This window comes from Schistocerca serialis, chromosome 5 (assembly GCF_023864345.2).
Source record: "Schistocerca serialis cubense isolate TAMUIC-IGC-003099 chromosome 5, iqSchSeri2.2, whole genome shotgun sequence".
Lineage (NCBI taxonomy): Eukaryota > Metazoa > Arthropoda > Insecta > Orthoptera > Acrididae > Schistocerca > Schistocerca serialis.
In genome coordinates this window covers 39,794,314-39,822,233 of record NC_064642.1, presented here as the reverse complement: position 1 = coordinate 39,822,233, position 27,920 = coordinate 39,794,314, and the positions used below count along the sequence as shown (strand labels likewise).

The following is a 27,920-nucleotide window of genomic DNA, read 5'->3' as shown; positions in this document are numbered from 1 at the left end:
GGTGATGAGTCATGGCTACAGCACTATGATCCTGAAAGAAAATGAGCCAGCACAGTGTAGAAATCCTTGCACCAAGAAGGGGGAAGTTGTTCCATCTGCAGGGAAAGTGATTTCGATCACATTTTTTTTTATTGTCGTGGACTCCTTTACCAGTGTGTAGTTCCCCATCACACTACTGTTGTAGCAGCTTACAAACACACCTCAGTATCGGCCAAATTAAGGAAGCACACTGCAAGGAAATGACCAGAACTTTCTCACATTGGGTGGCAACTTTATCATGACAATGCACAGCCTCATGTTGCAAATCAATTTGTGCAGTTTCCCACTCAATTCAACATTATCCGTGTACACACAGCTTCAATCTTGCGCCATTGATTTCTTTTTATTCCCATCTCTTATGGCAACACTTTGGGACATTCAATTTGAGAGCTCTGAAGCATCGCTCAAGAAAAGTAAGGCGATTCTCAAGGACCTGACAAAGAATGGTCTGCACCACGTGTTTGAGAACTGGCAGAGCTGCTATAGAAAGTGTATTCAAGTAAAAGGGGAGTACTTTGAAAAAGATCATGTAAACATTGAAATGGAGTAATAAAAATCGTGGGGATGGGGGGGCGGGGGGGATTAGCCTCAGTGTTTGTCAATCAGCTCTCATACCTGCAGCTATTCTCTAATATACATTATTATTAACAAACAGTTAATTCATGTGTAAATGTAGACTTTATCGGCGTATATTACTGATTAAAAGTTCTTGAGTGGTAGCATAAAAATACAGTGATGATTCATTGGGTATCATACTTATTATCTTTTCACCAAGTGACAAGATTTGTGGATGTTCCAACTTTTTATTTCACTGTTGATGAGAACAACACTTGTCAAAACATCACAGTATCTTAATCCTACTAGCTGCCTAGAGAACCAAGAACTTTTACCTCCATTAATTAATGTTTTGTAAACAATAGCTAATCTGCTATATCCTTGCAATGATTCCTTCAACTTGTGGTTTGATAAAATCATGCAAAAAGATGAACAAAAATGTGATAACAATATCTCTGACTTCTCGTATGGCGAGAATTATGTAAGAACACCACTGCTGAACTGGTACATTCTGTTCCTCGTTCATCAAAATTATTGCTAACGATTTTACAAGGACATGTTGAAATTTTTAATGCGAAAACTCTTAAAGCTTTTTAAATAAAATGAATGTTATTAACATTCTACATATTTATTCCTCAAATCTACATATTTATTTCTCAACCCAGTCAACCCGACAACAAACACAGTCTCCCAACAAGACACCAGTTTGTCAATACCCTCACTGTAAAATGTTTGACTTTGTTATTAGAGCTATGACTCATCTCTGCTTGCACTGCTTTGTCACTGTTCAAAGATGTTCTTTAAGTTTAGGAAACAAATGAAAACTGGATGGGGCCAAGTGGGGATTGTAGGAAGATGAATGATGACAGTGAACCCGGGAATTGGATTGTTACAGATGTTTCAGAACTTGGGTGTGGTCTGGCTTTGTCATGCTGAAGGAGAGGGTGCTCCATGTGTGGACAAACTCCTCAAATTCGGAACTCTTACTAAAGCACACTGTTTCTAACACACTGACATAATTACGTTATGGACCGCCATGTTACGTGCTAAAAATCAGCACACTGTAGTGGCAGAGGACTGCAAATATATAGACATGAAAAATAAACACATAACACCACTTGTTTTATTTAAAAAAGCTTTAAGAGTTTTCACATAAGAAATTCAGAGGCATTACTTTTCAGCACATTCTTCTATATCCTTAGCATTAACCTACCAAAAATAAATAAAGACTCAAAATAACTTTTAGTTTAAAGTGATGAAATTCATTAATAAAGTATGTACACAGACCTGCTCTAGAACTTGTGCAAGCGCTTCATGATTAGCCACAGTGACTGCACCATAATTATCCTCAAGGCTTTCATGTATAACACTTCGACCTTTCCTAAGACGCAAGTGGCTGTTCCTACAACTGTGTCCACTAGATGAGATCCAGTCAGCATCATCGTCATCTCCCTGGAAAAAAATATAATATTTCCTCCTGAGAGTTATGTACAAAGATTGCCAAAAAACACCACCATTTATGAAATCATACGAAGAAAACCATGGGAAGATACACAGAACTTTGTTGATACCTAAAAAGACAGAACATTTCTAAAAGTTTATGTAATAACTTGCATGTTAAACACACTGTGCAGCAGATGCTTTTATCTTTCATGCCATAAAAAAGGCACTGCTTCAAAGCATTCATTACTTAGTGGTGTTTGTGGAATTTTAACAGGAGACTGTGCTACAATACATTCCACATGGTTACTTTGCAAAGCTGCAGCAAAGCAGAACAAATTATTTACAGAAAATAATTTTTCATAAATTAACATGACATAATTTGTAAATTATTGATGTATAATAAATAATGAGAGCATTTTGAGTTGCCCAAGCAGCTTTTTTTATTGTTGCTTATAACTATTATTATTATTATTATTATTATTATTATTATTCTGTTGGCTATATGGGTGTTATATGAGCACACATGTCAAGTCATACTTCCAAAGGGCACTGTTGATCTTATGACCTTTTCTAGTAGTTAACAGGAAATTTACAGATTCCTAAGCCCTTTAGATGAAATCCCATCAGCATTATCATCACCTCCATGAATAGCATTTTTCCAAATTTTTCTCTGAGAGGTCTGCACTTTTTGCATCTGTCTTGCTGACTTCATCTGTTCAATTAGCACCCTTATATGATACAAGAATCTTCAGATTTTGATCCTAGTGGATTGGTCTTATTTTGTGCCAATAAATTCTGTTTTACTGCTTTTAACAAAAAAATTACCTGTCTCCATGCACTTGTCTGAGATAATCAAAAGATTGTACCTATCTATAGTGAATGGTTTCTGTTATTTTACAGTAGACTTTTATGGTGAGTGCTGTTCTTAACAATGGGTCCTACAGTACAAATCATATAATCTAAGTACCAATACCAAGATACTTGGCATAAAAACAAGTAGGCATCTGGAGAAGTTTTTATAGTACAAGAACTTTTGGAAATATCTTTCAAAAGAATGAAAAATTTATAAAGGAAAATACCAGAGAATTGGAGCAAGTCTAGCCTTAAAATAACAATGATGATAATAATATTAATTTTATTATTACTATTTTTGCTACCAGTTTAAATCATAAATGATCATCCTCAGACACCTGAGTAACACAGAAACAAAACAAGACTTATTTATAGATTGAGATATAATTTAAGTAACCTATTATCGATTATGGGAGCAAAGTTGATCACAACACCTTGCAACAGACTCTTTGATTCTAACCTAACTTAATATCATGTAAATTCTATTTTTATTACACACAAGACATGTTTCTAACAAACACAACACTGCTGACTGCTTGGTGATACTGTAGGCACCAAACAAACCTTCTGAAAATATATTTTTATTTCTCTGTAACAAATCCCCATTTTGAATGTGATAACCAGATGAATCTATTACTCCATATTTTACTATCATAAACTGAGGATCTATAACAAACATTGCAATAGGATAGTAGGTTTCATGGGGGACCTACTCTTTTGGCTAATTACAAAACTGTGTCACATATGGACAAAGGAATCTACCAATCCAACTAAACGATGTTTTCAAGTACAGTGAAACTTCATTTATACGTTTTTCACTTGTCTGTTTTTCTCACTTATGCATTTTTTTATTCGTGTCCTGGCGAAATATCCACAGTGCGCACAAGTTACGATGCAGTGTTTCTGAGTGGTTTGCCGGGAAGTGGGTTGGTAAGGCCGACATTAGACTATAATAAAATTTGAGAGTGTAATAAGGAACTTCGTCAAAGTTAGGCAACGGTCAAATTTTCTTTGATAAAATGCAGCATCTCGCCTTAGATTTGATCAAAGGAAGCATTCGTCTTATGTTTACTGCATGGAGAAATGAACCACTTTGAGAGAGAGCATCGCTGTAGCTGTCCAACACAAAATATTTATCAATATAACTCCCAAATTTACATGGTGAGTCACATATATAATGAAACTGATAGAAATACTCGAGGCACATGAAGCACTGCGTAGCTTACGACATCCTGAAATATTTCCGAAAAGCCGTATTTGGAAATGAAGTCCATTATCATGATGAAAATGATCATACTGACAATATTTGACCTAATGATGAAGAATGGAATCGACTTGAAGAGCTAGCATCATTTGAGGATTGCACGACTGTTTAAGAAAAACCTCGTCACTACAGAACTCACAACTATCGCTGAGATAACTCTATGTGCATCGCAGGACCTGGACGAGGAAGAAACTGACGATGAGAATGATACAGAAGAGCCTCAGCATTCCACCGTGACGGTTAACAATGCAGTAAATGTGTTGGAAATAATTAAACAATTTGTGACATGCACACTGTTTCTGATGAAATGATGACAGAGTTATCCAGTTTTGAGGGTATTTACGAAGTGACATTTTCTTCTGTGTAAAGGTTTACATTTTTCTTTACATCTTTGTTAAGTGTGGTACCTAGTAAGCCTATATAATGTTTTGTATAATAAAATTTTTTTTTACTGGATTTTTTTGTTTGTATTTACCAATTAATTTGATAGTATGGTGCTATATTTCATATATACATTTTTCGCACTTTTTTTCTGTAGTCCGCTGAAAAACGTGTAAACAAAGTTTTACTGTAAATACGCCATTCAACTAATGCCAGAGGACAAAATATTATGTTTTGCACCTACAACTGGACCACAGGCACACCAGGGGAATTAATATTTTGTTATCGATAACTCTGGAAATATGGCCATCAAGCAAAACCTAAGATCAGTTTTGGAATTAGCATGACTAATGCTTTAAGCTGAGGCTTCTTAAACAACATTTTAAAGTCATTTTAAATTCTGTAAAAATTATGTTTATTTTCATTTGCTAAGATGGCAAAATGATTTGTAGATGGGATACACAATTCAAACATTGTTGCTACCATATTTGTATACATTCCAACCAATTTAATTAGAAAGTGAAAATCTCTTTTGTGTTGAAATAGCAATAAATTAAAATATTGCTTGCCACCAGACAGCTTACTTTTACTGTTGTTAAGCAAATGTTTACACACTGTTTTCATGAACTCACATGTCACTATATACGTTGTTTTGAGATGCCAACAGTAGTTCAGTGTGGGACATCAATGTCATAGGCCATATATCTTACAATTGGTGTATTTTTTGTGATTATCTCCACAAATTAAGTAGGGAACACTGAAACTACATGACCAATATTTTGTTGTTATAATCTTGTGTGAACAGTGTGATTTCTGGGAATGGTATTTACCAATAAACATCATAGTCTGAATTAATGTTTCCACCTATTATTTATACTTTAAGCACAGCACAAGTGAACACAGGGACCAATCTCCTTGAATGGTCTGCAGCCAATATTAGCCATCACTGTAATCAATGAAATCCATTATGGTATATGGATCTGTGGTGTCATTTAATTTATTGGGGCTCAAATTTTGATTTATTTTAGACATTCAGTGATATGAAATGCCACAAGATGAATATGCGTGACAGACATAGTACTTTTATCAACTTATTTTTTTACACAGTTATGTCAGCATCTTCATGTGTAAATGATCATAGCATCGGAATTGACTATTTCATGTTGAATTAGTTATTACAATGATCAACTTGCTTCAATTTTTTTTGTCTGCCTGTGCATTTAGCAATTTCATTGCATGTATCTCTTCAGATCTCCTTGTAAGCCACTGATATGATGTCAACGAAACTTTGTACACACATCACTTACTGTCTGAAAAGAAGCACTGCGGCGTAAGAACTGCCTACCTCCCAGAGGGGTGAGGTGGGGGTGAAAAGGTGCTGCCACAAAAGCACTTTCAATCAAATTTTGTAAATATACGTGACTCATTATTTGTATAGAAGTACTGTGTGGGCAATATACCCCTACCCTCTAGTGACCATAACAAGCAACAGCAGTTGCTGAAGCAACTGGTGACAGTCCTGATGACATTTTTCCCACAGCAGTGGGTGGAAGTGGATGGTGGGGGGATGCAAAGAAAGTGATGTATCTCTGAAATGCCTGAAGCAATTTCTGCTAAACTTCACCCACATCTCACTTGCTATCTGGACAAAATCACTGTAGCAGTGAGACAGCCCTAGTGCTCATACAGCCTAGCAAGGGGTTGAAAAGGGATGACATGAAAGCATCACTCACGAATGCCTGGAGTAATTTCAGCCAAATTTCGTTTGTACCTGATGCGTTATCACTATAAAAACACTGTGGGAATAAGATACACCATTATCCTGAAGGGTGGGGGTGGGTATGAGTGACACAAAAAAATGTTCAAAATGGCCAGTTGGTATTTATGTCATGAAATATGTCAGAGAGAGAGAGAGAGAGAGAGAGAGAGAGAGAGAGAGAGAGAGAGATAAATCACACAAATATGTGGGTGAAGTTGTGGGCAAAAGGATAATACTCAATAAAATTAGTAATCAAACACAATGACTGTATGTCATGAATGTCATTAATCACAACTTCATTATAAAATACAAAACCTACACTGCATTTACAAAAAGTACTTAAGACAAATGTGCTGCCAAGAATCACTCAGCCCTATCTGCATTACTATACCTATACTAAAATATTCCTATCAATGAGAGGTAACGGTTCTTGTCAGTAAGCAAAATGAACATGCACCAATGGTACAATTATTTGGGAAGTGTTTTGGTCAAGTTTATTGCACAATGCCACTGAACAATCTCTGATAGTACAAAGAACAGAAGTGTTCATTACAAACAGATGTACAACAAGTAAACAACATTTATCTATTGATCTTCAAAAGAAATTACAACCTTGTCAGCCATATAATTGACCCACAATCTCTATCACATAGTTACAAGATTATTATTAGTACATCAATGTTCGACATAAATGCAAGGAACATCAACACAATAGCTTTCATGAAAGTAATAAGATTAATGAGTAAGAAGACCATTTAGCTTATAACAGACACATTACAAATCATTAAGACATCCTGATAATTAGATGTGCTCATTCTGCAGCCACTAAAATAAATAAATAAAAATAAAATTCCTGGCTGGAGCAATAAATAAAATAAGGGAAAGGCCACAGCAAGCCACTATAAGCAAGTGGTTGCCTTTCCCTTATTTTATGTATTACAATATATTTTTGGCATTATCTGAGTGGCTGAAGAAGATTGTTTCCTGTAAGCTGATAGCAAAACAAAGTGACGCATCTTAGCAGTTGTCTGCGTTTTCAACATGGCTTTCTTAACATTTAAAATTAGTTGACTCCTGCTTATTGAGAATATTGTTAATAATACGGCACAAAAGACTTTCATTTCCTTACCTCTTCAAAATAGAAGCTGTATGGACTATAAGTATCAGAATCAGTTTCAAAGGCACAGTATGTATATGACGAGGAGCGCACATATCCAGGCCTTGCTTTTACACAGCTGCAGTCATCCAAACTGCCATCCGACCTTCGACGAGGACTGTTACCCCTCCTTGAAGATTTCTTACTGCTTGATTCTGGTGATGTTGACCTTCCCCTAGTCATGTGCTCATATATAAAGTCATTATTGACCTAAAACAAAACAACCATGGTAAACCAAACAATGGAAAATCCAGGATGGAATCTAACAATATTATGAAAAGGAAAGTTGCTACTCACCATATAGTGGAGATGCCGAGTAACAGATAGGCCCTGCAAAAAGACTCTCTCAATTAAAACTTTCGGCCTTTGTCAACAATAGACACCACACACACACACACACACCTGTTGTCTCAGGCAACTGAAACCAGTTGCCTGAGGCTTCAGTTTTGTGTGTGTGTGTGTGTGTGTGTGTGTGTGTGTGTGTGTGGTGTCTATCATTGACAAAGGCCGAAAGCTTTAATTGTGAGAGTCCTATTGTTGGGTCTATCTGCTAATCAGCATCTCCGCTATATGGTGAGTAGCAACTTTCCTTTTCATAATATTGTTACAATCATGGTAAATGTCATAAAATTATGTAAATCTCAACTTTACTCTGAAATGAGTATCTAAAATAAAAACAAACTAATGTAAGTTAATGTTTGGCCCCACTAATATTTTATGTTCTGTAAGCGAGAAATAATTTCATTCTTTTGATCATTTGTTGTAGATAGACAGATGGGTAGAGAAAGGAGCGGCGGTGTTGGGGGGGCGGGGGGGGGATACAGAATACAGAACAGAAATTCATAAACATGAGAGTTAATTTAATATCTTAGGCAGAAGAACCTTAGACTTAAGCAAGAAAAGATTACTTATTCTAGTCTTTAAGTAATGGAACAGCACTTTATTAGGGTACACAAGTTTCCAGCTAAATAGAAATAAATGTGATTATAAATACATATATTATATATTACATCATTCTGAAATAAAGGGGCGTTTCTGTAAATTCTTAAAGGTTGTCATTTTCCCTGTTTTTTAATAAACACTATTTTGTTATTTAGCTTATTTCAATATAAAAGAACAGCCTGCACAGAATAGTGACTACCTTTTGCAAATTTATGGTGACTGTGGACTTATACATAGAAAAAGACTATTCCTATACATGATAGACTTGCACAAAAATAACCAGCAAGAAGCTGTTTACGAAACGGAAATGAAGTTTAAGCATATACAAAATGGCATCTTACCTGTTGCGTTTGAGTAACAATTCTCCCATCTGCCATTTCCACCGATTCATATCCACTATCTTCTGAAGCAGATTTCCTCTTTGGCATTTCACACGCAGCATCCCTCATGCTCGCTGTTCTCTGAGGCTTGTCCGGAGTTAGACCCAGCCGCACCTCACCTAAAACAGGGGCTATCACTGCCAAATCAGGGCAATTCTACTTTTCTTATTAATTATACTAACATGCATTACTGCTACATTCTTCATACACACAAATGATCAATACCTGAAAAAAGTGTAACCTCCATTACAACAAAGCTTTAAAAATGATAACAATAAGATAGGTAAGGTATAGCAGCCATCACCCTGAAGGCTGGTTTTACTTTAACCAAGCACTGTCATAGTAGAGATGGCACGTGCTTGCCTACCTCTGACCTGACATTCACACTTAGTTATGCTGGTGCATGCTTTTTTACTTTGAGTCTGACTTATGGTGCACCTTGGCATTTTTCACACACAAAAATGGATGCCAATGGTAAAATAAGTGACGAGTGAGAAAAAATTACAGGACTGACAGACTCTGGGTCCTTTCTCATGAATATTATTCAAAGATTACTTTAAATAACGTGAAGACCCCTTACAGTTCCTCTGAGATATGTGCATAACACTGAATAAACATTCAGCTACACCTGACTGTTTGGATTACTTGTGCAGTAAGATACGTGCAACATTTCAGATGTTATAAAAACACAAAGCCCATTTTCTGAGACATGGCAATGAAAACAATTCGGGTATTACACCACTTTGTCACTTTAATATTCTACAACACGGTCCAAGTAGAAATACCTTCCATTCCTTCACCCCCTCTAAGTCACAACTTGCACCACTATAGCCACATTAACCATTCATACTGAGAACTGTACTCCGCGACAGCACTGACAGCCTCTGGGCCGGGGTTGCGCAGTACACAGGTGTGCAACTAGCAGGTCAGCAATTAGTTGGTTTCCACGTTCCATACTGCATGAATCTCCATTGTATTTGAGCATTCTATCATCTTTTAAGTGCACAAAACTATGATTGACAGATTTCCGTGGCATTCCTGTGTTCTGTGAGTTGTTGTAATGGCTGAAACCCTAGACAGCATCATGTATTCCACAAACAGGCATGCGATCTCCATGTTTAAAATGTATTCACTCTTCAAAGTGAGGTATACTCAAGTGAGCCGGTCTACGACACTGCCAATGTGCAGGAACACACTTCAGTGGCCTGTGGAGATATTGGTGTGCGAACTGTCAGGTGAATTGTGCAGGAGGCCAAACTGTTTCAGCAGGCAGCTGGAATAGTAGAATTTCAGTCTCCAGGGAAGAAGCATAGCATGTCAAAGTGGGTAACAGGAACCAACAACTTCAATCAAGATGTTTTATGTCAAAAGGGTTTCGAATTTTATGAAAGAGGCGAGTTCCCCACAGCATGGAAATTGCTCACTGTTATGTGTGAAGCTACTGCCTTTAAAGGAACTGCAAGATCAATGCAAAGAATATTTAAGAAAATCAGGTTTAAGTAAGTAAAATCCAATTATGGAGCATTGTGATACTGCTGCTGCTGCTTATAGGATGATGTTTTTAAGCACAATGCATGAAAGCAGACGAAATGGAGCATCAGTTGTGTATTCTTGGATGAGGCTTGGGTAAATCAAAACCCTTTTTAATAAACACTTTTGGAACAGCGCTCAAAAAATTTTTTAAATATTTTTATTTTTAAAATTCAGTCTTGATCGCACCACGTATGCATACATGAATTTTAAAAAGAAAAATTTTTTAAGAATCAAAACCACACTAGAAATTTTATTTAACACACAATAGAGGGACAAAGCAGCTTGAGAGTTCCAAGGGGAACAGGGGAGTGACTTATAACACATCATGGCAGTTTCGCTGCCACCGGATTTGTGCCAGAAAGTAAACATGTATTCTGAGCAAAATCAAATATCAACTGACTACCATGATTAAATGAATGGAGAAACATTTCAAGATTGAATCCAGAATCAGCTGTTGTCTTATTTGCACTGAGGCTCTGTCACTGTTATGACATGTGAGGTGTTACCTGCATTCTGCCTCAGCTAATTTGTAGCTGGGTTAAGAGTGTGAGCCGACCACCTGAGATCGCCTTTTGCTTTGCACTGCTTATATACCATGTTTATTCTTTGTCATTGACTTTGTGCCCGTGCACTGAAATCTTGAGGCTGAAAACTTAAATCCAAACTACTTCTCGGATCCACAAAATAAGAGATATAGATTCTTCATGGAATATTGTATATTAACTGAATATTACTGCAGGAAAGACTTTATTTAGTAAATTTCTATTGATTAACATTAACATTCATCATATTAACTGAGCAGTCTTTCCACTTAACGAGATAGACACACCATGAACATTCCGCTGTCCTCGTGACATCATCCTTTTACTAACACAAGCTTCAGCATTCTCTGGAGCACTGCAAGTCACCGAGAGGGGATGCACCTCCAGGGAGCAGCTGTTGACCCAGCAAGTACCATATTGTGGAATAGAGTTGTGCTGACTGGTCACCAGAGGCCACCTGTGGTGACTCACGAGACTAGTGTGTATGGCACGACATCTGCTTCACTGCCTACTGGATCCCTCCTCTATATAAAGACAGTGTAATCAGCATGCCTCCTCAGATTGTTTTCTATTGCTTATTGTATTGTTTCTATGCTTGCCATGGATCAGTAGACTTTTGCTCTTAGTGGCCGTGCTATTGGCTGTGTCTAGCATTTTGACAATTACCATCATCATTCATCGCTAACTGTTACTTCTTACTCTTAAGAAGTGATATGTTACACTTCAAATGCAAGCTTTTTTATTCTTAACAGGCCTCCCACGACAAACACTAGAAAAAGTGACATTGTTTGATGGCTGCAAAGTAATAAAATACCATATATTGAAACACAAGCAAGAGCAAAGCTGTTAGAGCCCACTAAGATTTAAAAGGCAACATAAAATGTATGAAATTGATTCTATAGCTCTGCAACAGGGTCACAAGGTGATAAAAGTACCTCCTAATGATTGCCATTATATTCTCAAGGAACTAGTGTGGGCACGTGTGAAGAGAGATGTGGAAGATAAAAATAAAACTTTTAAAGTAGTCAGCAAGAAAGGGCTGATCCATGAAGCAATATACAAAATCACCACTGCTGATTGGTAAGCTTGCATGCATCACACTGACAAACTCAAAGAAGAAGATTACCACAAAGAAGTTGTCAGAGATTAAATAATGTATTTTTTAATGGTCTGTCTGGCACCTATAGGCAGTGGCTCCAGTTCTGATGGCACCAACAAAGAAACAACTGAGTAAAAAGGTATGTGAATAGGATCTAAATTTAGTTTGTAATTTTTGTGGAACATTTACTTTCTTGTCAAGCTGTTGATGCTGCAGATAGAACCCTCAGATCTGTACTGTAATGGGAATTGTTTTTACTTATCTCACTATTCAGTCTACAATGTAACATAGTTTAAAATTCTGTTTGCCCTGCTGTGGATATTTTAAATTTGATTCTTTCATCATTCTGTTAGTAAAGTAAGAGGCAATGTAATTTGTAATCCACTCCGCAGGGAGCAGTTTATTACAGAATCCATTCTGCAGTGCGAGAACCTGTAGCACTGGGAAATCTGTAAAGTGTATCTCATACTTAATAGGTAAATTTGATAAATTTATCATGAACCAGTTTGTAGCATACCATGAACCTGTCCACAGTAAAATGGGTTAAACTTCCACTGCTGCAGCTGTCTGTAATGTAGCTACTGCCTATGCAGTTTCAGCTGAGGAATTGACAGAGCAGCACTCCTCGTGAGCTGCACGATGAGAAGTTATTAGTGCTGTCGCGGACTACAGCCTTCCAACATACAAGTCCAAAGGCGTGATTCCCAAACATTTCTTGTGTTGCTAAGCACAGCAGCAACCATGACACAGCAAAACGTATTATTTTTACATTCTAAATAGCCACCAGACAAGGATTATGCTGTGTGTGTGTGTGTGTGTGTGTGTGTGTGTGTGTGTGTGTGTGTGTGTGTGTGTGTGTGTGTGTGGGCGCGCGCGCGCGCGCGCGCGCGCTGGCATGCAAATCTCACTCACCGAGGTTAGCATACAATGTGTCTTGTGGAGATGGTCGTGTTAAAGCCACTGCAGGGGGAGGCAGCTTCTGCTGGCGCAGCAGCTCCGCTGACCTAGGTGGCGGTGGCCTGACTGGTTTGTTGGCTGTAGCATCCGAGTTTCTTCCGTACTGACTACGTGGAGGAGGTGGAGGTCTTATTGGCCTTCCTAAAACACAAAGAAAATTTCTTTTTTTCCCTATAAACATAATATAGCTGTACATGAACAAACCATTTTAGTTCTTTTCTTTCAATAAATGAAATTTCACTGATTACAAGCCAAAGAGAGAATGTGATGTACATCATACCCTGTGATAAATAGTAATTACAACAATCTGTATTTCAATAGTATACACCAAGTGGTAAAAGAAATGCTACAACCTTTAGCCTTGCATGAAACATAGCCACTTTTACAAGCAAACAAACAGTTTCTCTCTCTCTCTCTCTCTCTCTCTCTCTCTCCCTCTCTCTCTCTCTCTCTCTCTCTCTCACACCCTTCTTAACACAATCACCCACCAATGACTTTCTTAGTTTAAAACATAGGTGGGCATCACCAAATATCCATAACACAATGGCCAATGGATTCAGACAGATCTCACTGTATGTACACAGAAGATGTAGGGGAGAGACAGGACAGGAAAAAAAAGAACTGTTGATGTCAGCTGCATCGGGATTTTATGCGAAATCAGCGACAATGAGTGACAGTGTGTAATGGACTGGGATTCAAACACAGGATCTCCCGCTTATTAGGCAGTTGTGTTAACCAATACGCCAGCCAGACACAATGTTTATCACAAATGTGCCGATTATCTCAGCATGGCTCTCTACCAGCCCACATTCCCACCTAGTACCACTTATCTGCAGTCCCTGTCCCTGTCCCTGTCCTCCATGCTCGCCACTTTCAGATTTTCACAGGAGGTTGATCACAATTTTACATCTGCACTGAAGGTGGTAGATTTATTGCCTATCGAGGAAATGTACGAAAGAACTGACATGACACATTCATACAAGTGAATTGCCTCAATGGGCAATGAATCCACCACCTTCTACGTGGACTGTGGATGGGTGACGCTAGCTGGGAATACAGGTCAGCAGAGAGTCGTGCCAAGATAGTTTGTGCAATTGTGTTTAACACTCCATTTTCCTTTGCTTTCTCCCCTTTACCTCTTCAATTCACATAGTATATATCATAGCTGTGGATTCCATGTGCTGTCAGTTCTTTCGGACATGTCCAACAGAACAGACACCATGCATTCATAAGGAAGATCACACTGTGCTAGTAGCTAGCTTCCTCTATTCGTAAGCCATCCCATCACAATGCTAACACCTGTACTCTACGTAAACAGCACTGAGAACAGAGGAATATTCATTCTGTCCCTATCCCATGAAGTGGAAACACAGCTCAATGATTCTGCTTGATGTGCTGAACAGTGCTTTTCAAAGTGCCCACGCAAATGTCTTCTGATGCAGCTATCTAAAATACTTTATGCCAAACCCATATTAAGACATGAATTCCAATCTGAAAGCATGATATTTTTATCATTTGAAATGTACTAAAATGAAGTATGTGTGGTAGTGGCTACTTGATCTTGCATAACATAGGATAAACTAGTATCTCTGTTATCCCCAGTATCTCCATTATCCCCAGCAACATACCTTTCAGTTTTCAGAGGAATTCCAACACTAAACTTTATATGAATCATTTACTGAAAGTACATTCACAGCAACTGAAGTGTGGAGGAAGCTACATTCAAGATGGCATACTTCACTTGTAGTTCTCGTAAGTTAAAAAGCTAACAAAATGAAGAATGACAATTCAACTAGAGTATTTCTGCATTTTGTGATGTAACTATAGATTCACGAATACTTGTTGCACAATAATAGTATCATTACACTCATGTGTTTCAAGATATCTGGCAGCACGTTGCGTAAATTGCAGTGAAAAATTGAGGATTATGTTAGGGAAACATCTAGGCCACGTGAAGCAAAATGTCCACCATCAAACAAGATATTATATAGCTGTAAAACCACTGATTTATAATAACCGAAATATTTGTATAACAGTGCAATCATCAAGTACACTTTTCAGGGAGCATCAGTTTTCTTTAGTGCCCATTTCCTTCCATTATGCCTCAATGCTAAATTTTAAACAAATTGTTGGTTCTAAATTATGACAAGTATGCAAACTCTTTTGAAATGGGAATTATGTTTACCCACTCATCACCAAATGCAAATTTATTATATATTTTTCTTACCTGTAGGGGAATGATTTGGGCTATCCGCCTCCACTGAGCTTGAAGAATCCGTTGCCAAAATTTCAGAATCCTGAAACAAAAATTATTTATTCTGTTTACAAAGTTTGCCGCAAAAATGGAGAGCTCTTTACACATAACACACAGTAAACATCAAATTTAAAGTTCACGAGTCACATGACAATGCACGGTGTATGTCAGGGAGGGAAAGTCTATGCAGAGAAGAGTTTTAATGAGCAAGTAAGAAGACCTCTTAAATCAACACTCTACCTGATCATGCGACACACAATTATTCCAAATGAGTTACGCTCACCGTAGATGCCAAATTATCTGTAGAGGCTGAAAGTGTAACCATGCTGGCTGACATCTGAGGCGACTGTGGCTGTGAGTGTGGCTGTGGTGCTGGGGAGCGCACCACTTCGACAGCTGCACCATCCAGCGAGAATGGATGAACTATCTCAAGACGTGGCCGCAAATGGGGGCGACTTTTAACCCTTACTTCACTCTCATCTGGTTCTGTGGGAATAACTACAGTGAGAGATTCTCCTGCTGCGGGTTTGCTGTCTCCTTCCTTGTTTTGATGGTGACTGGAGCTAAGACGGAGGAACTTCCGCAATGAGAAACGGCCCTTCTTCTTATCTGCTGATGTCACAGGTGCTGGAGATTGTGAGCCTACAGATGTAACAGACATCTCAGTAGCTGAATCAGTGACTGAGCAGGGTGGTGAAATGTCGTCCGATTCTCTTGTAGTCCCTTTCACCTCCTGTTGAAACAGAAAAGGAACAATATATGTCAGAACAAAAATAAAAATAATTATAGTAACACACGAGGTGTGATCAAAAAATTCAGTGAATAATTTTATTAGAAACAAAGCAATAAGATTACAAGGAATATGATTTAATCTCCTTCAAAGTATTGTCCTTGGCTACCAAATGCACTTCCCCCAACGTTGAATCCATCATTTCTGGAAGGGTCCTTTTGGGAGGGTATTTAGCCACTCTGTCATGGCTCTCTCACTATCAGTAATGGTGTCAACATGCTTTCCTTTAAGAACAACAATGTAATGAAAAGAGATTGCTACTTACTATAACGATGATGTGCTAAGTTGCAGACAGGCTCTAGTAACCGGAATCAAGCAAGACTCTAGTGCATCAGCCGATGGATCAAGGGCATCAACTGTGAATCACTGGGAAGAGCCAGAAGTCACAGGGTGCTAAATCTTGTGAGTAAGGCGGATGTGGACAGACACAAATCATTCCACAAATGTTCCAGTATGCCCTTGTAAAATCTGGCATTTACAGTTGTTCCCCTTGGAAGAAACTAATTGCACTGTGCTCTCAATATTGAAAAAAACCAAGAGCACGATTTTGATATTCGATTTTGACTGCTGAGCCTTTTTAGGGCAAGGATATTCATTTGTTTTCCATTGAGAACCCTGAATTTTCATCTCAGGGTCATATTCATAGTTTCATCTCCATTTACAATTTTGGATATGAAGTCTGGGTCTGAATGAAGACAACCCTTCAACATGGTCCAAACTGACACGATTTTCCTTCTGTTCATCACTCAAAAGTCTGGGGACAAATTTTGTACTCACTCTTTTCATTTGCAAATTGTCGGTTGAAATGCTTTTCATGGACCTGTATGAGTCGCTAATTTCTTTGGTAAGGTTTCCAATAGTTATTTGTCTGTCAACAAACAATTTCAGCTACTTTTTGCACATTTTCTTCTGCTTTTGAAGTTAACGGATGTCCCGAATGTTGTTTCTCTTCTACTGACTCAATTTCTTTGTTAAATCATCCATACCAGTTGTAAAGAGTCTTCAGAGATACAGCACTATCACCATACACCAATTTTAACATTTCATGAGTTTCTTTGGCACTTTTTTGCAACTTGAAACAGAAATTAATGCTGGCACGTAGTTCGAAATCCATGATGTGCAACGGATGTGCTAAACACAACCTCATTCTAGTGTCTCTGCACACTGACTCGTATGTCAGAACTTGTTCCAGCTTGACCCTGTCTATCTCAGTGGATGAGGCTGTTGGGCAAATTACATCAAATGGTTGTAGTGTCAGAGCTGCTGCCAAAAAACTCATTCACTGTATTTTCTGATCACACTTCATATAAAATAAATCTGGAATCTGGAGGATTATTTCACTTATTGTGAATGGCTGTGATACTGAAGGCATATTATTGCACTGACAGTTTTTTTTTTACAAATACATGCTAAATAACCTGGGCACATAAGAACAATCACAAATATTCATGGGGAAGCTAACACACACACACACACACACACACACACACACACACACAGAGAGAGAGAGAGAGAGAGAGAGAGAGAGAGAGAGAGAGAGAGTTAGTTTTATGACGTACAGTGCTGGACTCTCCAGTTTGTCCTTGATGGGGGTGGTGCTGGGGATGATGATGTTGGGACTCCGTGCTGTTACTGCTGCTACTGCTACTATTGCTGCTGATGCTCACAGAGCTGGAAGGTGGTCTAGGTGCCTGTCTCTTGTGTGGACTGCGGCCATCTGCTGCCAGTGCACACATGAGTGATGGAGCCACTGCAGTTATGAGTGCTGCAGGTTCTTCCACTGGTTGTGCATGCAGAATTGGTTCCTGTGATTGCAGTAACTGTTGCTGCTGCTGCTGCTGCTGCTGCTGTTGCAGTGGTGGTGGTTGTGGTAGTGGCTGATGTTGCTGTGGTTGCTGTAATGGTTGATGCTGCAGTTTTGACTGTGGCTGCTGCTTCTGCTGCTCTGCTTGCTGGTGTTGGTGTTGTTGTGTGTGTTTCTGTTGCTGACATGTTACTGGTTGTTGTTGTTGTTGTTGCTGCTGCTGCTGCTGCTGCTGCTGTTGTTGTTCAGCCTGAGAAAAGAACATCAAAAATGAATCACTCATTAACTATCCACCCACCTTACCTCAAACACTATACTACTTGATATGAATTGCAATGTAACACCACTTCAACTACATTTGATACAGTTCTCCATGTTAACTTATCATTTGTAAGCCTCTATCCCTGCATCACTGACACAACCTACATCCATTTTATTGTCTCCCTCTACAATCCCCCTCCCCTTACATTACTAACCTGACAGTTTGTTGACTTAGGACTTACAAATTAAGTGAATGCAACTGTTGGCAAATGCTCTTGGTGTAAAAAATGTTCACGCATTTCAGTTTCCCAACTGGACTATTTCTGAATATCAAAGTATCACATTTTTAGTATCCGAAAGCTATTTGGATTCCCTGCCAGCCACAGCTTGATCTCACGAGTGGCACTGCCACAGAGACAGACCTCTCACTCAGCCCCAACCTCTATCATGAGTGTACCAGTAAATACTTCACTGAAGCCTTAGATAGGTGCCACCGACTAGTATAGTGTTTGACCATGCTTGCATTATGTTTTTGATCCAAACTGCTCCCTGGACTGTTTTTGTATGCTCACAATGCTATGCTCTGGACTTTGCTTGAGGGTAGCCACTCACTTTGTGAACACTGCTGTCGTCAATCTCAGGAACCGCTTGTTGTTCCACCAGTCTCTGCATTACCGCCAGTGTGAGTGATCATTAACTGTGTTTCACATACGCACAGTAGGGTAGAATAACATTAACACTACCATTAATGTTTTACAGATTTGGAGAGAGGGGAGTGAAGTAGTCATGAACAATAGAACATAGGATTCAAAAGTACCAACAGCAAAAGTCATTCTCAATATAATTTTCAGTGATCAAATTAAATAGAAAAAACACTCACCAAGCAGCAGAAGAAAACACATGTATAAAAGTATTTAAATTTGCAACCTTTCAGGATTGAACGGGAAGGAAAAATACAGAACTATGGGTCAGAGGAGCCTTATTGGATGGGATGAGAAGGAAAGACTGAATTGGTCTTTCCTTCTCACCTCATCCAGAACATCTCCCCTGACCCGGGGTTCTGGGTGAGTTTCCCGAACTCTCCTTATTTCCTAAATCTTACCAGCATTTTTCTTCACCCCTTCCCCATTCAACTCTTCTGCCAGAAGAAGACACTACTGGCTCTGACAACTTGCAAATTTAAATACCTTTACGCATGTCTTCTCCTGCCACTGCTTGGTGGGTAGATTTTTTTATCCATCCAATTAAATTATATTTTCAAAAACAGCTTATTAGCACTGTCGCATTCCCAAATGAGTATTACATACCTGTTTTTGTCCCCTAACTGGTGATTGCTGCACAAATAAACTGCTTGGCTTCTGAGGGAGCCGAGGCTTTGCACCGTGAAGAAATGATGGACGAGGTGCAGCAATAGCAACAGCTGGAGAAAGGGGCGGCTCCTCTTCAGGATCTTCGGCACGGCCGTCAGGCTGCTCTCGTTCCTGATCTGGGATGCTGCAGGTGCTCGTATTGGAAGTAACTTCCACTTCTGAAGGCTTCTTTATCTCAACTGTCACAGGCTTATCTTTCATATTAACTGCTTCATTTTCATTTCCCATCTTTCGGTGATCCTGAGTAGATCGATTCATTTCTCTTCCTCTCATGGCAAACAGGTTCTTTCCGATACTAGATTTATATACATCTGAATTTGGTTTCGATACAACTTCCTCCATTTTGTGAAATGTTTTGTCTGCTGATTGAAGACTTTTGTACGATTCTATTGCTAATGATTTCTCTTTTGTGGAAGGTAGTTCTGTCGCTTTACCCTTCCATTCACATTTTAGTAGTGTGCTGCTAATCTCATGAGCTCTGGTTGTAAATAAGCTTGAACTTGTAGTGTATTTGTATGGCGTTCCATTCAGTTTCATGGGAAGATCACCAGACTTTTTTGAAAATTTTGTTTCCGTTGTAATGCATTTACTAACTTCAGATGAATGTTGTTTGCTCATTTCTTTCTTTGTCTTTGTCACGGAATTTTCAACTGCGTGGATTTCTACTGTTGATGGTTTGCCCATATTCTTGTCTGTTACAACTTCTGTTACTGATGAAACTACTTCTACATCATTATTGGTCTCTGTGTTGGATATACCAACATCGGCATTACCATTAACAGTCACTTCATGTGAGGCAGGTATATTATCCGTGTTAATATTAACCTCATCTATTGCTGGTGTACAATTATTAACACCATCTGCCTTGTTTTCAGTGCTGAAAGATGTAGGTAAAGTTTCTGTGAATACTGATTCATTGTCAGTAATTACTGTTGGCTCAACAGTTGATGCACCGATAGATTCAGTGGGAAGAAATTTATCTCCCATGCCTACAGGATTACAGATTTCTTTTTCATGAATTTTTAAATCTGCTGTTTTTTCACATTCAATAACAGATACCCCAGTAACAGTACTCTTTGAAAAACTTTCCTTTTCTGTTTTGGTAGTAACTGCCACACTTTGTTCTGCACTGGTAGCTCTACCCTTTAAAACTGGTATTCTGCTGCTAGTTGGTGTAGCAGTACTTTCATATGGCCTTTCCTGGTCTCCATCACTTTCATTTCTGCAAATATACAAAATAAATGATCACTTGCTATCTTTTAAAGCTAACGCAATTCCACACCAAACTATATCTAAATACGTAATTATCAAAATTTTTTGCAGAAAAATGACTGTCAGCCACTGGACTCAATACTGAATATAAGAGTCAAGAAACGGCAATACAAAAAACATTTGTTTTCATCAGTTAAAATCTACAACAATAAAAGTAGTTCACTCAAATAGACATGCTGATGACAAACAGACCCGAACTTTTCAATTCAGCATAGAACGGGGAATCAGTGATCATAAGGCCATTACAGCGTCGCTAATACAGCTATGAACAGCAAGACAAAGAAATACAAGAAAATTTTTCTGCAAGAGTGATAAGAAATATATTTCTGATTACCTGAGTGGTCAACATGAAAATTTCATCTGATGTACTAACAACATTTAGTATCAATGGACAAAGTTCAAGAACACTGTACAATACACTTCACACAGATATATGCCAAGCAAAGATGTGAGGATGTTCTACTGACATGTTAGAAAACTACTATGAAAGCAAAAACAGCTTCACTGCAAAGTTAAATGTAGGAAAAGCCTCCAAGACAAACAAAAATTATGACACCAAAATTAGCTCGAGAAGAGTCATGTGTAAGGTGTCCAACAGTTTCTGGAGACCAAAAATCTTCTCTGTAGGAACCAACTCAGGTTCTGAAAAGAATGATCAAGTGAAACCCAGCTCATTCTGTTCATCCACAAGACCCAGAAAGCAGTTGACACAGGTGCCTTGACTTCCAGACAGCGTTTCATATAGTCATGCACTGCAGCTTAATAAACAAAATACAAGCATATGGAATATACGACCAACTGTGTGACTGGACTGAAGAGTATCTAGCAAACAGAACACAGCAAGTCATTCTGAAAGGACAGAAGTCTTCAGACATAAAAGTAGCTTCGGCCGTACCCCAGGGGAGTGCTATAGAGCATTACTTTTCACAATATACAGAAATGACCTAGTAGATAATGTTGAAAGTTTGATGAGGGTTTTGGTGGAAGATTCTGTTGTATACAGAGAAACTGTGAAACCAAGAAATTGCAGCAAATGCAGGAAGATCAGAGCACCAATGCTTGGTGCACGGAGTGGTAATTGACCCTGAACATAAACAAATTTAACTTATTGCAAATATATATACAGGAAGATGCTTTATTCTATGATTAAAAAACTGCAGAACGATTACTCAAAGCAGTCACTTCCATAAAAGTATCTAGGAGTAAGCATACGGAGCAATTTGAAATGGTATTACCACATAAAATTGTTAGTTTTTAGGCAGATACCAGACCGATTCATTGGAGGAATCTTCAAGAAATGTATTCCAACAACAAAGGAAGTAGCGCACAAAACACCTGGTTTGACCAATACTTGAAAATTGTTCATCAGTATGGAATCCGTAACAGCAGCAGATTGATAGAGGAAGTAGAGAAGATCCAAAAAAGAGCAGTGCTTTCATTATAGGTTCATTTAGTAAGCATGAAAGTGTCAGAGACAATCAATCAACTCCACTGGCAAACACTGCAAGAGAGATGTTCTCCACCGTGATGAGTTTCACTTTTTAAAGTTCTGAGAGCATATGTTCTTCGAAGAGTCCTCATATGTATATCTTACAAAAAGACCACGAAGATAAAATTAGAGGGATTCAAGTTCACACAGAGGCTTATTGACAATCGTTCTTCCTGCAAATTATTCAGAAACACACACACACACAAAATGGCTCACAGAGTACAGATGTAGATGAAGATTCAGATTTATTGTTTATATGGTGATGCAAACAAACTGCAACTTTTAACTCTGAATCGCAACATGTTCCATAATTAAAGTCAGTCTCATATCTAGAACATAACGCAGCCTCTGAATTGCAGAATATTTGAGATGGGTGTGGGAGAAAAGCCATCATGAACTGTGAAACACAGTTGCTTTCATACCAGCTGTGGTAGAAACCACATTTTCTGATGTAAAAACCAATTTGGGCTGCCAAGGAACAAACTTTGAACAATATTCAAGGCCTTCAAGTTGAGCATTGAAAACAAGTAACTCTTTCTCACCTCTCAAGTGTTCCCTTAAGCTACTAAGTTGGCAGTTTGAAACCTGCATATTGTCAACATACATACAGCACTAGAATAGCGTCTTGGTGCACTAGCCTCACCTGGCCCAACTTGGTGGATGTTTGCCTGTCTATTACACACCTGTCAGTCAGTGTATTGGATGAAGAAAATAGCACTGCGAGTATCATCTAATTTCAATCAGTCAAATTATTTTAGGTCCATGCCACTATTACTATCCATCAAGAAATTCTCAAGTTTTTAGTATAACCAATTTGAATAAAAACTGAAAACTGATGCAAGTCAGTTACATGTTACACTGGTTATATAAATGACTATCATTAAGATGCCCATTGTCAATTGGAAGACATGTAGTTATCTAACTTCTATTTATGGACTTGTATATTGTACAGAAAAAATTAATAAGAGGAAGAACTTTAAAATATATTGTGGGAGCTACTGGTTAGCTACCTGCACCATTGCATTAAATATGTAGAGAGGAGCTTGGTTAAAATCTAGTATATCAATAAATTCTAGGACCAAGCTCTGCCAACAAATACAGCACAATAAGCAAGAATTTAAATTACAATGTTTACATATGGTTGTCACAAGAGATGAAAACTCACCAGAATAAATGCAGATAAAATCAGTCATAGAATGCCAGGACAGATATATTTAATGCATGCCAGATTACTGTGACTGGGTGACTTCTTAAAATGTGGTCTGGATCACACTAAACCATCACACCTAAAATTTTGAAAAGGAGCCCTGACAACACAAACAACCTTAAAACACATACCACATTCAACGCATTGAGGTAAGCCATGGTCACCTTCTAAGTTTCACTGACCACAGCTTATTGCTCCTCATTTCCAGCCAGTGAGCCTCCAATTAATGCATGAGCTCCACAGTTATATACCATACGGGTGACTACACAGAGGGGGGCCAAACAGCAAGGAGGAAGTTGGAGGGAGCACGCCTCATTAGCAGCCACACCAGCAAGTTCATTTCCTCTGAGCTGTATGTGCCCTAGAATTCAGTGAAAAATGCTGATAAAATCTCTCACATTTGGAGACTAATTGGTAATTATCATATGTGGAATTATTTTTCCTAGTAGGAGCTACATTTTTATTGACAAGGGCAGAAATTTCAGAGGTGTTAAATTGTACAGCTGTTGCTAACTTTAATGAAAGCAATCAGCATAGAAAGTTGTAGACTAGCACATCTCATTTGCAGATCTGTTTCATAATAATATGCAGTCTAAGAAGTAGCACAAAGCAAGGAAAAATATAGTATCAAACATGTTAAGTAACGTCTTTGGGAGCTAAATTTGATTCGAAGACATTTAGACAGCTGCAAATCACTGTCAAATTAATGGTTTCTCCCAATCCAATTTGCAAAATGATGATAGAAAAATTCCATATTTACACACGAGTTTCTCTGAGGCAGAAGAATATTCATGGATTCTGTAGAGCGTTTTTCAAAGATAGATATGAAATTCACTAGTGATTCTTGAATAGCCGGCCGGTGTGGCCGTGCGTTTCTAGGCACTTCAGTCTGGAACCGCGTGACCGCTACGGTCGCAGGTTCGAGTCCTGCATCGGGCATGGATGTGTGTGATGTCATTAGGTTAGTTAGGTTTAAGTAGTTCTAAGTTCTAGGGGACTGCTAACCACAGATGTTAAGTCCCATAGTGCTCAAAGCCATTTGAACCATTTGATTCTTGAATTGGCCAAGCATCATTTTCCTAAGGTTAGGTAGGGCAAGAGTCTAAATCAAAAATGAGAATAAGCAGAGTGGGGCTTGGACCCAATGTGCTTTTAGTTTATAAGTGCCGTCTTTATCTGCTGAATTAGAAGGGACTGTATATGACGAGGTATATCAGATGACAATTGGATCAGAAAGAGTGCATAAGAAACATAATAATTATATTGACCAAAGTAAGCATAAATAACTTATTATTTACGCTACTCACGTTAATAGTACAGAGACACAAGATGTGAAGTAGCGTACATAAATAAACCTGGATCAGATATGAAGAAACATTATCATATTTGGAAATGCTAAGATAGGAGCCCTTCACGCTCGTGTGAATGACGTCTACATTATAATCAGCAAGGCTGTTTCAAATGAAATATGTCAATCTTTAGGTCTACCAATATCGTCACTGCAGTTTCACTTTCATATGAGAAATGTTATAGCAAGTTGCGGGAGTTATGTTGTATTCGCAACATGACCTAACAAAACATCACTCCAAATAATGTAAATAAATCAATTACAAACAAAATCAAACATATGAGACGTTGTCACAGTAAAAACCTAGGTTGACAACTCATACCGTTAGCAAAATACCAGGTGATGAAAGTGAAGGCGTCCAGAGATGAAACGCTACTAAATAAGTGCTAAGTCTAGCGTTTGCGTAATCCGACAGAAACGTCAAATTGCGCCGGTCATTCTGTTGCCAACTGCAAACGATAGTTTCATAAAATCCCGCACGCCTATAACAATTTTCTGTAGACAGCAAAAATTAATTCATTAGGATGCGGTATGCTCCGTTAAAATTACGTAAAAACCCTTGTGAAACTAAGCGTGGAAATAATAATAATAATAATCATTGTCATTATTAATGACAACAGCAACAATTAAGATTGCGGTATGCAATTGTTTGGCAGCAAACTCGCGACGTGACCGAGAGATGCCACGGCTGTCGCTGGCTCACCTGTCAGGGCCACTGGCGCCGCCAAAGGGCGTGACGCAGACGACGAGTGGCGTGTGCTTGCGTCCTTCGGCGTCGGTGCGCGGCCGGCCGAGCGGCAGTTGCATCAGCTGCACCTTCCCGGACACGGTGTTGAAGTCGGTGTTGGAACGCGTCAGCCGCTGCAGAGCGCGCTCCTCCTCGTCCTCGGCCTGCACACAAATCAGCCCTCCTCCGACTGTCTTTTGCTTCGAGTTTTGTTAGTGGACTACAGTGACTTAGGACCATGGGGTAGGAATTGGATACAGACAAAGGCGATGCCCACGAAAAAGGCAGTTCGTAAATCACTTATTCAAACTATAAGGCTACTAAGGGTGAGGCCTTTACTAGATAAAAATGAAGAAACAGGAAGTAGGATGTTTCGTCACGGTTTCGTTTTTTAAACATGAAAGCGTCTCTTAGATGCTCATCCCATTTCACTGGCAGGCTGTACAAAAGCGGCGTCCCGCATAGCTAAAGTGCACTTACGGTGTCCGCGGCTCATCCTTCGCGTCGGTTATTCGTTGTCTGTCGTCGGAGCCAAATGACCAATGCGAGTCTCTCAATCTAATAATCTTTTTTTTTTTTCCCGATACTCACCAACAAGGGGAGGCCGCCAATTGTGAAATTCAGATTCGATTCATACTGCGCATAATAAAAGCTCATGGCCAGAGGTGTAATGTGGCAAAGCACCAAGATGCACTTCTCAGCCGTTGTCGAGAAAATCGACAGTTAAAAGTAACCGTTGCCGAGAAATACTCTCTGCGATAAATGATTTACTTACAGAGTCGTGGCGCAGCGGTAAGCGCGCGGGTTCGTGATCAAAAGGTCGCCGGATCGAATCTCGCGCCATGCAGTTTTTTTTATTATTAGTTTTTTGTAATTCAAACATTAATGAATTGCTTATGCATGTTGGTGAAGGCGGATCGCTCTCCAATTGTACCGCCTCCATTTTTCCGTTTGTTTAAGAGGGTGTACCAAAGCTCTCACGTCTGCACTGATTTTCGACGATGTTATAAGTTGCGCTAGGGACCGCATCTACATTCTTTAGAAGTTAGCAGGCAACTACGCTGATACTCGGCGGCTCGTTTCGGCCCATTCAACATCTGTCCTTCAAGTGTAACGAGCGAGTAACGGAGTTTATATTTCATACCTGCCACAGCAAATTTATGTTCGTGGGGTCTCTATTCTAATTCGAACGTTTGACTTACGCTATACGTATTCGTTTCGGAATATCGTTTCTACGTCTTCCGTTAACTATACGTGGTTAACATTATGAAGACAATTAATAACATTTGTGAAATACAACTTTGTTTGCGGAAAACATAATGATGTTCGAATTCGCCAGTTTTTCCACGACAAACGACTTTCAACAACTTATTATATGCATAATTGTTGCAACTGATTGCCGGGAATTTTATATATATATATATATCAGTGCGGACGCGAGAGCTTTGGTACACCGTGTTAAACAAACGGAAAAATGGAGGCGGTCCAATTGGAGAGCGATCCGCTTTCACCAAGATGCATAAGCAATTCAAAAACTAATAATAAAAAATTGCATGGCGCGAGATTCGATCCGGCGACCTTCGGTTTACGAACCCGAGCGCTTACCGCTGCGCCACGTCGCTGTAGAAAATTAGTCATCGTAGAGAGTATTTCACTGCAACGGTTACTTTTAACTGTCGATTTTCTCGACAACGGCTGAGAAGTGCATCTTGTTGCTTTGCCACATTACACCTCTGGCCATGAGCTTTTATTATGCGCAGTATGAATCGAATCTGAATTTCACAATTGGCGGCCTCTCCTTGTAAGACAAAAAAATCGACACCACGAATGAATTATCCGAATGGGATGGAAATCGATAGATGTGATGTACATGTACAAACAAACAAAGAATTACAGTGGAACTTCCTGGCAGATTAAAACTGTGTGCCGGACCGAGACTCGAACTCGGGACCTTTGCCTTTCGCGGGCAAGTGCTCTACCAACTGATCTACCCAAGTACGACTCACGACCCATCCTCACAGCTCTACTTCTGCCAGTACCTCACCTCCTACCTTCCAAACTTTACAGAAGCTCTCCTGCGAACCTTGCAGAACTAGAGCACTCCTGAAAGAAAGGATATTGCGGAGAACGGCTTAGCCACAGCCTGGGGGATGTTTACAGAATGGAATTCTGGAAAGAATTACAGTTTCAGAAAAATTGGATGATTTATTCAAGAGAAAATTGAATAAGTCAATAAAGCTTTGGTCCACCTGTGGCCCTTAATGCAAGCAGTTACTCAACTTGACATTGATTGAAAGAGTTGTTGAATGTCCTCCTGAGAGATGTCGCGCCAAATTCTGTCCAACTGGCGTGTTAAATCGTCAAAATCTCGAGCTGTTTGGAGGGCCTTCAACACAATGCTCCACGAGTTCTCAACTTGGGAGAGATCCGGAAACAATGAGGGGCGAGGTATGGTTTGGCAAGCACGAAGACAAGCAGTAGAAACCCTCGCCGTGT

At 39.1% G+C, this 27,920-nt stretch overlaps 1 protein-coding gene across 1 annotated transcript in view; it reads right to left on the bottom strand.

The window, feature by feature from the left end:
- The window catches only part of LOC126481732 (uncharacterized), a 104,416-nt gene that overhangs the window by 23,109 nt on the left and 53,387 nt on the right, over positions 1 to 27,920 (bottom strand). Inside the window, exons 4-12 of the mRNA XM_050105686.1 lie at positions 25,401 to 25,588; positions 19,319 to 20,603; positions 17,506 to 18,000; positions 15,440 to 15,889; positions 15,130 to 15,199; positions 12,858 to 13,043; positions 8,733 to 8,890; positions 7,423 to 7,659; positions 1,882 to 2,046 (exon numbers count right to left, since the gene is read on the bottom strand). Coding sequence (XP_049961643.1) covers positions 1,882 to 2,046; positions 7,423 to 7,659; positions 8,733 to 8,890; positions 12,858 to 13,043; positions 15,130 to 15,199; positions 15,440 to 15,889; positions 17,506 to 18,000; positions 19,319 to 20,603; positions 25,401 to 25,588 — 3,234 coding nt within the window. The remainder of the gene's footprint in view (positions 1 to 1,881; positions 2,047 to 7,422; positions 7,660 to 8,732; positions 8,891 to 12,857; positions 13,044 to 15,129; positions 15,200 to 15,439; positions 15,890 to 17,505; positions 18,001 to 19,318; positions 20,604 to 25,400; positions 25,589 to 27,920) is intronic.